The sequence below is a fragment of the Caloenas nicobarica genome, chromosome 3, assembly GCF_036013445.1.
Source record: "Caloenas nicobarica isolate bCalNic1 chromosome 3, bCalNic1.hap1, whole genome shotgun sequence".
In the NCBI taxonomy this organism is placed as follows: Eukaryota; Metazoa; Chordata; class Aves; order Columbiformes; family Columbidae; genus Caloenas; species Caloenas nicobarica.
The window spans coordinates 71,430,058-71,442,882 of NC_088247.1; the positions used below are offsets into that span (position 1 = coordinate 71,430,058).

At 40.3% G+C, this 12,825-nt stretch overlaps 1 protein-coding gene across 1 annotated transcript; it reads right to left on the reverse strand.

Moving 5' to 3' along the window:
• Positions 1–2,486: 2,486 nt before the first annotated feature.
• SOD2 (superoxide dismutase 2) lies at positions 2,487–9,825 on the reverse strand. The gene is made up of 5 exons (XM_065631245.1): positions 9,715–9,825; positions 8,632–8,834; positions 6,210–6,326; positions 4,323–4,502; positions 2,487–2,999 (listed from the first exon to the last, which is right to left on the reverse strand). The coding sequence occupies exons 1-5, from the start codon at positions 9,741–9,743 to the stop codon at positions 2,854–2,856; spliced, it is 675 nt and encodes a 224-aa protein (XP_065487317.1). The 5' UTR covers positions 9,744–9,825; the 3' UTR covers positions 2,487–2,853.
• Positions 9,826–12,825: the final 3,000 nt, after the last annotated feature.

Here is a 12,825-nt window from a genome sequence, read left to right on the forward strand (position 1 = left end):
TTAACCAAGACCCTCCTTCAACGGCACCACACAACCTGCCTTTGTTTGTCCTTTATAACTGTCCACCACAACAAGCATTAAATTGCTTTCATTGCTTCACTGTTCCTACTGTTTGCCTTTAACATTTAGTAAATTTTCATCTTCCTATTCCACAAACGTTCCTCTTTGTATACAGCTTTGGACTTCCTACATTCAGACTTAAGGACGAGATAAAAGACACAAGGTCAAGCTCACCAGTTGACTGTAAGCAGATGAGCAGAGCTTCTTCTTAACCTGGTGCACAGCAGAAACTGAGCCCTACCAGCACACGTTGGGTCTCACACTACCGGCCTTAAAGCCTCAGCAACAGCCAGTGCTGCTTGAGGAGCTTCCCAGGATTTACCTCCTCACTGCCTGGAGTTAACTCAGGCTTACTGCAGAGTTTAAGTGCGCCCTTCCAGAGCACCAGCGTATGGCACATTTACCTCTCTGTCCTTCAGGAGTATGCAGCACCAAGAAGATGCCCAATATACGCACTATGGCACTGCCCACCAAAGCCCTGCCTCAGCATTCACTTACTGAGGAGGAGCATTCCACTAAGGTTTTTTGATCTCTGCTGTATGGTATTTCACCACATCATATCGTCTTGTATAAGGAAAGAAAAAAAAAAAAAAAAAAAAAAGACTCCACTGTTTCCTTCATCTCCAGGTAGACTCCATGGTAAACACAACATGCCTCCTCTGTGCTTCTCTTCATATCTTAAAAAAAATTACTTCGCCTCCACTCAATCCACCTGTTCTGCAGGATTTCAGTAAACTGAAATCTGAAAACTAAAACCTACACATGGCCTTTACTAATCCAGGTACTAACCCAACGTGCTTGAATTAAGTAGCTAGCTAGCTACAAGGTTTACAAGTTATGGTGCTTTTCCTTTCTCTCCCTAATAATTATCAACAATATTAATCTACCCTGTAACTAATATTAAATCCTTAAAAGGGATTTGCCTCAGTAGTCTTGCAACAGGAATATTGTGGGCTACACAATGTATTTTGCATTGAATTAAGCATTCTGAAGTGCTTAAAATGAAACATTCAAGGACAGAGGCTGGAAACATTAAGTTAGGAAGATGTGCTTCAAAATAAACTGATCACCTCAGTTAATAATTGCTGCAAAGCTTTTGTATTGAATTGCCACATAGAAGTGCCACAAGCTTGTATCGGGAGAAAAATCCACATGCTGCTAGTGTTTACTCATGGAGACCCAGGCTTCCTCCCTAAGAAGAAAAACTGAGCACCGTTTGTGACAGAGTCTTCATTCACCAGCTCTCCAAACTTAGACAGGATTTTGCAGACAGCAAGAATACAGGTGCTTCGGTAGACTTCTTTTTTTCTTAAAGTCAAAAACTGCCAGAATGATTACCAAGAGACTTACTTTTCTTCATTACTGCTCTCACACCCTCAGAGGTAAATGGAGGATCTGAGGGATGACAATATGTTTTAAACAAGATTATGAAGCAATCCAGACTTCAGCAGAAGCTCAAGTTGCACATCTGAGAACTGGGTCTAGAGAAAAAATATTCCATGGTAGAAAAAAAAAAAAAAACGCTTTACAGGTGAAATAAGCCATGTTTGCACAACTCACTTTCATTGGCAACAAAGATCTCCCACCAGTTGCTGCTTTGGTTAGCTACTGAAAACTGTTCCTATGGTGATGATATCTTCTCTCCCTACATCTGCTAATGAAAGGCATTTCTTTCTTTATAAACACTTCTCCCTTTAATCTTACTTGATACTTCAAAACAGCAGCATTAACAGTATGGTAATGTAAGCCTATTCCTCGTTTCCCTGAGAATCCATCCTGAACTTGTAGGACCTATACCAAAAAAGCTCAAAGAAAACTGATACACAAGGTACTACGAATGTCCACTAGCATCCAGTCTGAAATACTTGCAACAAAATTAGTAAAAAAACCCCAAAACACACCAGCCTTTTTTTTTGTATTTTTCAAGACCTTTTGGGCATGCTCCTTTATACCAGATGGTACTTTATTCCCACCTCAAGCATTATCATGTTACAACTGCTTCAGAAACACAGCTATGCAGAGACAATTTATATCTGACATATGTACATAATCAGTCTCTTAAGTTAAAGGATGTTTTAGGATACACTTGAGCAGCTAGTATGAACTGACTACCACATGCTGTCATTCAGTCCCTGTAAGAACAATTTAGGCTGACCCAGTACTGTAATCTCTTGTCCAAGGTAACACTTAACAGCCCCAATGCAAGAAATGAAGATCTCACTTAAGAGACCCAAGAAGGGGCAGGGATGAGTGCAGACAGCCAAGCCAGGCAGGCACAGCAAGGCCCACTTCTCTTTTTGAATCTGTAAGAAAGCTCCATACCTGTAACACAACAAATTACAAGAAGCATTTCTCTTCTCCAATCATGTTCATATCAAGTAAGTAAGTGGACCAGCTATCACTAAAAATGAGTCTTTCGTAGACAGTTATAGAAGATTCTTCTCTTGAGTTTTATTTGTTTATAGCAACATGAAGTACATGTTTCCACGTAGGTATTTCAGTGCAACAAGGAAATCCATTACCTCATTAAGCTTCAGCAAAGTGATCTATATGCAATGGAAAAGATTATTTAAAGTATCTTCCTTAGATGCACAACAGTGTAAAGCTTCAAAAACCTAAGTAAATACCTCCCACAGAATTAAACAAGCAGACACTTTGCTTGATTATGAAATGCTTTTGTTGGACGAACTAGGTGTGCAGTAGAGCAATTCATTTGTAAGCCACAGGCACTACTACAAGAGTGGTATCAGAGTAAAGTGGTGACATTTCAGTAGTCTGTGCAAGAATTCCACTCTACTTTTTGCAAGTTGCATATCTTGAAGATACATTCTCCCAGTTGATCACATTCCAGATGGCTTTCAAATAATCAGGTCGAACATTTTTATACTGAAGATAATAAGCGTGTTCCCATACATCGATTCCTAGCAAAGGAATGAGACCTGTAAAAAAACCAGGAGGATAAATTTTGTAAATTTATCACATTTTCCAAGTAAAAAGTTTTATATTGCATCCCAAAGCTGTATCCAATTTCTGACCCTTTATCTGCAGGAAGACAAAGAGCTCTCCAGCACACAGGTGCTTATTGCAACGTTTTGCAGAATAGTCTGCTCTCCACACACACATATATCATATAAACTGAAAGAGCTGCTTCAGATAAACACCTATGAATACTCTAGAACTGCCTTGAAGACATAACTGAAACCAGATAAAGTAACTTTTGAAAGGTTTACATCTTTTGCACAGTTATGAAAGCATTTTCATTGAAAGTTACACCATGAAGGAGGCTCTTGCCATGCCAGTTTGCCTCTAATATTTTAATCACAAGTTATTCATTAAGTATCTAATTATTTTCCTTGCTTTTGTGCTAAAATATCCTTCTCACTACATTTTTAGTGGGGAGTTTTCATGGAGGTGGGTGAAATTTACCCGCATCATGCCGTATGTTCCTATATATTTTTTTTCCTTACTGAAAAGCAATACATAAAAGTCCTTGCCATTCTCTATGCATTCTACAGAACATGTTTTTAAGATGTCTGAAATAGAATTTGGACAAACAGCCACTGCAGGCAGGACTGTCATTGGCCATGAGCTCCTCCTTCTGTGGAGGGTGTCCAGCCTGCCACTGTCACCTCCATGTCTCTCTAAGCAAGTAAAAATGTCTTCAAAAGTGATAAGGCCAGCATTACGCTGTTTGCATAAATTTATCCCCATCTAAGGCTTATTTAATTGACACTCATTGCTCCTTATCAACATTAAGGAAGCAGATTATGAGCCTTCCATTTTAAACCCAGCCTACCCAGTAACCCTTGTTACTATGTTCACCTTCCCCCCTCCTGCTGTCTGACCTACACTGACAGTTCTGTGAATAGTCTCTGCCAGAGAAAACAGTCTAAAAGTAGGAGGTTTAATCCTCCTCAACACAGGCAAGCTACTCCAGTTATTCAAAAATAATCCAAAGGAGCCTGAACTGAAACTATTGTCTGAGAGACAGTGCTTTCAACAATATGTCCCATCTATTTCCCCTTTGCCTAGACGGAGTTTAAGCCCTACTGCTCTTCACGGTTTTTAAGTCCCAATTTACAAATGCTGCTTTAAAAATTGCAACTGTTTTTCACTCCTGCTAGTAGCGACATGCAGTATTCCAGCCCTATTTATCCAGCAACGTCTTCTCAGCATTTGTCCACAAAGCCCTTTTCAGATTTCATACACTTTTCTACGAAATCTATAAAGAGAGAAGCGGACGGGAACAAAAGAAATGGGACCTGTTGTTCCTTGCAAAGGATCTTGATTTGCACAAGCTGCTATTTGCAGGCGTCCCTGCTCCTTGTTATAGCCAAGCCACCCCCAGCCTGATCCTTGAACACCAACTGATACGGCTGTCAGCTTCTCCTTGAAGTTTGCGAAGGAACCAAAGTCACGCTTGATGGCTTCCATCAATTCTCCTTTTAAAAAACATACAGAAAAAATCACAGGTCAGATACGGAACGTGTTTCAATTTCCAGTACCACCTGGAAATAGAAGGAAAGAGGAGCAGAAGCCTCTGGGCTCTGCGAGAAGGAAATGTCTAGACAGAGTTGTTGCACTGTTCTGTCCCAACCTGCTTAAGTGGGCAAGCAAGAAATTAATGCAGTAGTCAAACATGCTGTCCTCAAAGCCACAGTCAGGGTGCTATCAACAGGACATTCAGGAATTTATATTCTTGTCTAAAAGGAAAATCACAGGGGAGGACCAGGAAAGAAGGTAAAGAGCTAGTTTGCATATCTAAAAGGACAACACTAAGGGGCTGCCGTTTCTTTGTCTTCATACAAAGAAATATTTGGACATCTCTGATATCAATGTAATGAACCTACACTTAGTACGAGGTATTTAACCACTTCTCTCAGGTTTAAGATTTACATCTGCTTCTACAGTTAAGTAGTCTATTTGATATGGCTAAGTAGGCCCCGTGATTAGATCCCTTCTTTATTATATAGTTAAACTAACCTGTGCTGGGGCAGAGGGGACAGAAACTAGAACTGTTTTAGTGTAACAATGCACTGTCAAACTACTTCCTTTCCCCTACACCCCAGCACACCAGTAGTTTTCAGATATTTCAGTGTTTGCTCAAAACCTCTAATTAACACGCATAAAAATACTTCACACAGTGCAATGCTGGAGAATTCTTCATTCCTTTCACCTTCAGAAAGATGGTCTTGAAAATCACTTGGTGATAGCTGAAATGCATCTTAAGATAAGCTTTAGCAGGCTTCCTACGAAAGCCTTGAACCATTCAGTTGAAACTGAAAGATGACATTTTAAACTTACTTTCACAAAAACTTCGCAGAAATTGGGAGACAAAAAATCAAGGTTTTACAGCATCTTTTCTGATAATGTCATCTAAAAACAAGCTCTATCAGAAATGCACTGATATCAGAACTGCTTGTTGAAATTTCAGCTTCACAGCTTCAAAACTTTATGCTCTAGTCTTAACTGGACCATCTTCAGAGCATCTTTGTACTTTCACAGTAGAGTCGAAAGTCACAAGCAGATGTCACCTATGACCACTGGAGTACAAAGTACCTGAAAGCCACCAATTTACAGACAGGCATATGAACCTCATTCAAAAACCCTCAAGTTTATCACAACAGCTTTTGTGGGATCTGTATGATAGAGCCTTTACCTTTAATTGCAGGTCACTTGTAGAAAACCACTATGCTATCTTCCCAAAGGGGATTTCTTCCTTTAGGCTTTAGCTGCTAAATTATCCCTATTTCAAATTAGAGCATAAACCCCGTCACTACATTGGGTGGTCTGCAGCACATTTCTTCCTTTTCTGTGAAGCAAGTACATATATGGCAACATAATCAGCATAGCTTTGGAAAACTATTTTCTCATATTGAGACGGAAAGGACAATATGCAGCAACAGCCAAGTATTTTGCAGTGTAGACAATCAGATTTAGAAATTAAAAATACTTTGCACAGGGCTAGCTTTTCATGTTCTTTGCTTGCATCTGAAAAACGCTGAAGTCCTCAGACCTGGAATAACTGTCACATATAAACAGGCAAATTAATTTTGAAAAATAAAGATCCTTTACTCTCTGAAAAAGAGAAATTATCATCAGTTTTACTAGTCAATTAAAACTGACACAATAAAGTAACAAGCACTAACCTTTAGGCTCTCCTCCTCCATTAGGAGAAAGGTTTGTCCAGAAGATGGTGTGATTGATATGACCCCCACCATTGAACTTCAGGGCAGGCTGAAGTGATACCTGAGCTGTAACATCACCTAAGGATGCAGAAGATAAAAATACACAGATAAATAAAAACATAATCACTACCACAGTAGTCATTATGTTGCCATTAAGCCTCCATCGATCTCCAAAATCTTTCAAGTCTTGCTGGTCTATAACATGTCTATGGAAAAGGTTTGTGACTGTTATCCATATTTTGTCACTGACATAAACTACACTAAATATTTCTTTATCGTTGACTTTTTCTTATCCTGTAATTATATGTGATCTGGCAATACTGCACTTATCAGGCAACTCAGACTACACGTACAAGATCTACTACCATTCTAGAGCAGAATAAAGCAACTAGTAGAACCAGAACGTTTTAAGCACTCAGCATTTGTAAATTGCTCCATGTTAAGACTAGAAAACAAGAACACTGTTCATCCATGAGCTCACAAAAGTGCACACTCATTTTCAAATGAGCTGACAACATAAGCCAACTCTACTCAGGACAGTTTTTATTTGAGCTTTCTAAGCAGATATAGATACATGAGAAAGATGTTAAAGACGATCTGAAGAGAAAACTTTACCTTCTATTGCTGAACAAAAGCCATTCACAAGGCTCTCTTATCCAGAAGAGATATTAGTGATTAGATATGCTGTGTAACCCAATAATGAAATGAAGCACAGAAAAGATTTTTGATTATGCTCAGTTTTTAAATACAGAAAAAGAATTACAATACTGAGAGACTGAGGTGGCCATTCAGACATTCCCCTTTCATGAAGCCTGGCCTTAGAAGTTTGTCTATTGAGGGTCAAAATACTACACACAATATACTGGGATACCAGTTTGGAAAAAAAAAAGGCCAAACCAAAATACACACACAGAGATATCACAAGCAAATATTTGCTGCTTTGATGTGCATGACCATCACCAATACATTACCCATTTGCAAAATAATGCATGCAAAATCCATGAGGAAAGCTTAACTTGTACCTCTAGACAGACGATTTCCAACAGCTAGCAATGAGACACTATCAAAGTATAGTATTTTCGAAAAATACCTCAAAGTGTCCACAATACTGCAGATGTTTCTGCTAACCAGAAATTCTGCCTCCACTAGTGGCTGAAGCCTTGCTCATTAAACAGCATTAGTAACATCAGCAGCAGATACACTGATTTCTAACAATTCAGGTTCCCTCAGGTCCTTCCTGGACCTACCGCTGCCAGCCAATCTTGAGTAACTGATTCTTAACCAAATCTCATTAGTTCGTTAATTTAGACTGCACAAGTTATTTTTAGGTTTATTTAGGCACTTGAAAATCTCTACATTTTCATAGGTAACATTCTCTACTCAAGCACACTGGCTCGGAAATTGACAATTCTCACTTTCATGCAAACCCAAGCAGTTAAATTACAGTGTATAGCCACCTGGAAACCAGAGAGAGATCAGTCTATAAAGTAATCACTTATTAGAGATAAAATTATATTCCTTAGAAAGATCATAATGATAGGAAAAAAAAAACCCTCAGAAAATATTCTACCTTCCTCAAAAGATACACACATTATATCACACACTTTCATCAGTCCCACTGAAAAACTGGAAGAAGATTTGAAAAATGCATTTAATGTGTTTCTGTGTAGCACTGCTACAACAACTGTAAAGTTTTCACAGAAGTCAGCATATCTCAAGATTCAATTTAAGATCTTAAAAAAAATTCCATGATGGCTTGACATATATTTTTGTGTCTCACACTGGCATGCAACCTATAACCTCTTAATCTGACCCAATGATAGAAATGACAGCCAAATTCAGATCTCTTCACTGGGTGTCGTATACATTACCTGCACATCTCTCTTACCTCCATTTGTTGGTGACTAAAATTATTTCGCAAGAATCAGCAGAACATCTGATGTAAAAACCATCATGGTGCACATATTTTGCTTCATTTAAGTTTGTTACTAACCTTTCATTAAAAAATATTTGTATAGTAAAATGACTGCAGTTTCTTATTGACTCAGTGTTTGGTTCAAGTTACTAATGTAATATGGACAAAAGCCACAACAATCAATGAATTGTCTTCTAGTTTTACAGCACTACAAAGAACAGAAATCATGCTTTTTAGTTACACCTAGTTTCCAATTATCAGCACCACTGAAGCTTACAATTAAAGCTCTTTCCTAATAGCACTTCTCTTTATTAAGAAAAAAAAAACCAAAACAAAACCTTGAGTCAGATAACCCAAAACTTCTAAAATAAACTATTTCCCCTAGAATGAAGGACTACCCATTTTTTTCTCCTATATCATCTACGTCAACTAGCTTCTGCCTCATGTGTTGACTGTGGATATACGAACCTTTTGCCAGTGCCTCTTTGTATTTCTCCTCTGTGACATTCAGGTTGTTCACGTAGGTGGCATGATGTTTGCTGTGGTGCAGCTGCATGATCTCTGCACTAATATGAGGTTCCAGAGCACCATAGTCATATGGCAGGTCAGGAAGAGCGTGCTTTTGCCTGGAGACCAAGCAGCCCAATGGTGCTATCAGCTTGGCGCTGCTTCTAGAAGAGAAGAAACGAGAAAGTAGTCTTATTCAGTACCTGGGCTTTACCACTGAAGTGGACTATAAGCACGACTGTTACAATCAGCTGCTTTGAGGATATGGAGGGTTATCTTAAGGTCAAGAAGTCAAATTACCATTTTTCAGGAGCTCAAAGCAAGCACGCTCTGTAGCTTAATTGCAAAGATGAATTCACATAAAGGTCACAGGCGCAGGGCTGTGCAATGTAAAGCTGTCACTTCCCAAACCGAGCCCCCCATAGCCCCTGCAAAGCGCCACCCGCCTTCCCAGGCCCGGCAAAGGTGGGCGCAGGAACGGACAGCCAGCAGCGACACGCCGACATTCAGAGCCTCGCCTCATCTTTATCGATTAAAAACAGAGGCCAAGATGTCCCTGAAGCGCCTTTTCCTTACTATCCACAAGGCCCCTGTACCGGAAAACAACGGGGCTGAAAACCCCACGCAGGTTGTGGTCACCCTTTCCCGCCCCAACACCTCGCACTTGTCATGAAACGTAACAGGAGAACCGCTGGGCCAGGAGAAAAGTCAGCTCCTGAGGCCCTTTTACGTTTCGCTGGTGACCTTGGCATAAAGCAGAGACAAACCAAGCGCGAAACCCTCGGGGCCGTGACGAGCGGCCGGGCGCGGCGGCCCTGGCCAGCGAAGCTCTGGCAGCGCCCGAGCCCTGCGGAGCTGCCGGCAGCGGCGCGACCTCCCTCCTCTCGAAATGGCGCCAGGGGCGCCGCTGAGGGGCGACCCCACCGCCTCCTCCCCTCCCCTCCCGCTCGGCCGCCGAGGGCGAGGGCGGCCCGGCCGGCGCCTCACGCTGCGGAGCTCTGCCCGCCATTACGCTCCCCCCAGCGCCCCGCGGTGCGCCCTCACCTTCCCGCCGAGGCGAAGCGGCACAACATGGCGGCTCCCTCGCTTCACCGACGGCGCAACAGGGTGCGCGCCCGCCCCGCAGCCCCGGCTGCCGGCGGGGAGGGCGGCGCCGAGGGCGGGCAGCGCAGGGGGCTGAGCTTCCCCCAGTCGCAGGTGACACAGCGCTGCAGCCACCCTATTTCTTCACATTAAGAGAATTACATTTAAAAAAAAAAAAAATGTAGCACAATATTATAAACAGAACCACTATATAGAGCGTTCTGTTAAAACTCAGCGCTGCGAGCCGAGGTGAGGCAGCCCCTGAGGAGCCTCTACCAGGCAGAAAAACGTCTCTGCCTGTGGGCCCTGGAGAGGACCTGGCAGCACGAAGCAGCCACATTAAGCTCGGAAAACTCAGTGTGGATGCCTTAAGCCCATCAGATAAAATAACCGGTATAATGAGTACAAGTGAGTTCGGGAGCCATTAAAAACGGGTTCTCCAGAAAGGTCAGTGGGAACGCCTCCCTCAGGAGGGACACTGCAGATAAGCCAAACAGCAGGTAAAATTCAAATTGTATGGAAAACACCTCCGCTACCACAAAATCCTCAATCTTTTTTGGGTTTGTCTTTTTGAATAAAACATGTATATTCAAAGACCTTATAGAACTCATATTTACCAGGCCAACCCCCCCCGCGCCCCCCCCCCCCCAAAAAAAAAAAAAAAAAAAAAAAGTAGGGGTTAGGTCTGAACAACCTTGTTGAAATTAAACAAATTACCTTATCTTGGAAATTGCCAGGAAACCCACCTGGAGAGACCCACACTGGGAATCTGGGGATCTCAGCGCACACAGTAGCGTGTGTCCATGCCCCTGCTTCCCGACAGACCCTAGAAAACCACGTTAATGTAGTTTCACCCATCAGCCAGTGCTACCCTCTGGAAAATAACTGCTTTATCAATAAACACAATAAGAGGTGAATTGTCCAAAATCAACAGGAGGTTTGGAAACAGTATTTCCCCCTGAAAATATATACAGCAAGATTCTGGCAGTATCTAATTTTAAAGAGGAATATGTTGTATTTCTTGGTGAACAATAAAATGTCATCTTCTGCTAAAATAAACCAACTACATTCAGGATTACTAAATATCATAATACAGGCATTGACAGTGAGGCAAGAACATGAATATAACAGGTTTTAGCATTTCTACATGTATTATTATACTGCAATACACTAATGATTTGCAGTAAGTGTTCCATGAAAGCACATAAACTATATGATGCATTTTGTTATTAACTGGTGCAATTGCTGGGTTGCTTTCATTTGGGGGGAGAAAAACAAAACAATCAAACAAAATACCCCAGCCTGCTTATTTAGAAGATGCCCTCTAAGCAAAGAATGACAAGGGGATTGGCTTACCTTGCCTTACGATTAGTTTTCTTCAAGTTAAGCTAACTTCTAGGCTGAGGATAAAATTTGTATTTCTAATTTTTTTTAGCTCTTTAGCTAAGCTTTTTTACTTCTTAAAAATGAAGCACCACACAATCTTAAGAAAATTAAAACCATCTTTATAGGAGTATTTAAGACGTGTGTTCTGTAGTAACTGACAAATTTTAAGTAGTAAGCTGTCAACCTGTAAACTATGCATTTTTTTAACCTTAGTGCAATTAATAGCAATTACTCTAACTCCAAATATTAATTTACACCCTTCTAATTCCTTATACTAGGTAAAAATATGTCTACCATTTTCTTGGCACGAATTGCTTTCATGTTTCAGACTGATTTGAACCACGACCACATATTTCACAAGGATTTTTACCATCTATATTACCAGATAAAGCCAATGTTATAGTCTGTTACCAGCATTTTAAGCTTAAGATATTATTTCTACCATGTACAGGATCTGGGATGTACATATACATGTGCTATGGATAATCAAACAATATGATACTACAACCAAGTATAAATCACCAGCAACTACAGATCTACATCACCATCAGGGATTTTTGTAAGCTAGAAATTACTTTGTGTGCCAGATGCTGGTAGTTTTTTTGTATGGATACCTGCCACTTTCATGCATTCAGCTGTTAACTACTATTTCTCTGGCCATGAGGGCTCATGTTCAAAAAACAACCAGGTAACATGAATGGAATTTACGCTTCCAGTGACAACTACTTAGTTGTTTTAATACATTTAAGTGAAAGCAGTGAAATTAAAACAGCAGCAGTGCATCCACTAGCATGTCTCCAACACAGATGACAGCACCTAGTAGTTTTACTTCCATCCATTTGTCTTGGACTATTGCAGATGCTCATTGTCATATGCCACTTAAAAATGGTACCACAGAAACCCTTCTACAATCTAGGAATTTATTTTAACTGTAAATTCAAAACAAATTCAAGTATGTCCTAGAACTTTGGAGAAATACTGCTTTCAAAACAAGAGTCTGTTTCCACACTGAACTCCAAGCTGTAAGTTATTTACTATTGGTTTTTGTGGCTACAAACAAGATTATTTTACAACTCATCTGCCAATTACAAGATTCACAGGTAAGAAAAATGTTCAAACTGGATTTAAGTCTACCTGAAAATATATTGCTAAGTACTTTTATCTTCCCTTCAAACAGTGCTTAAAAGTCAGAAATTTTTCACTTCCTTGCTTATATGCCACCATCACTAAACTAGTAGATAGAAAATAACCAGAAATTCAGGTTCTGAGAAATTTATAACTCATTGCTACTGAACAATAAGAATATGCACTCAAAGGTAACTTTTTCATTCTCTGCATCTGTTAAAAAGTCAGTTCCCTCGGGCTGGCCTTTAAAAACAACAGGAGTTATATCTGGTTTAAGAGGCTGAATTACTAACTCCTTCTGTAATTTAATTTGTGGGATACTTCTAGCTTTTCGGAGTTTATCTTTATAAAAACCAGGTTCCAACTCTAAGGTTTAGGTGTTGGTTTTTTTTTTTTTTTTGCCCCCCTTTCTCTGTTATCTGCCAATAAGGACAAAACCTGTAGAATAAGCACTATCGGGTTAGCCTGAAATTAGTATGACAGTACACACCTGTAACTTCAGGTATTTGGCATAAGCTGTATCAGATAGGATTGACACAGGAGGAAATTCAGCTAAAAAAA

Bases quoted from the DNA above. Each gene is read 5' to 3' on its own strand.
- SOD2 (XM_065631245.1), bottom strand. From the start codon at position 9,743: ATGTTGTGCCGCTTCGCCTCGGCGGGAAG. The intron at 6,327-8,631 runs GTTCGTATATCC...CTGCATCCTTAG, and splicing joins CAAAGAGGCACTGGCAAAAG to GTGATGTTACAGCTCAGGTA. The intron at 4,503-6,209 runs GTTAGTGCTTGT...GTTTTTTAAAAG, and splicing joins TGGAGGAGGAGAGCCTAAAG to GAGAATTGATGGAAGCCATC.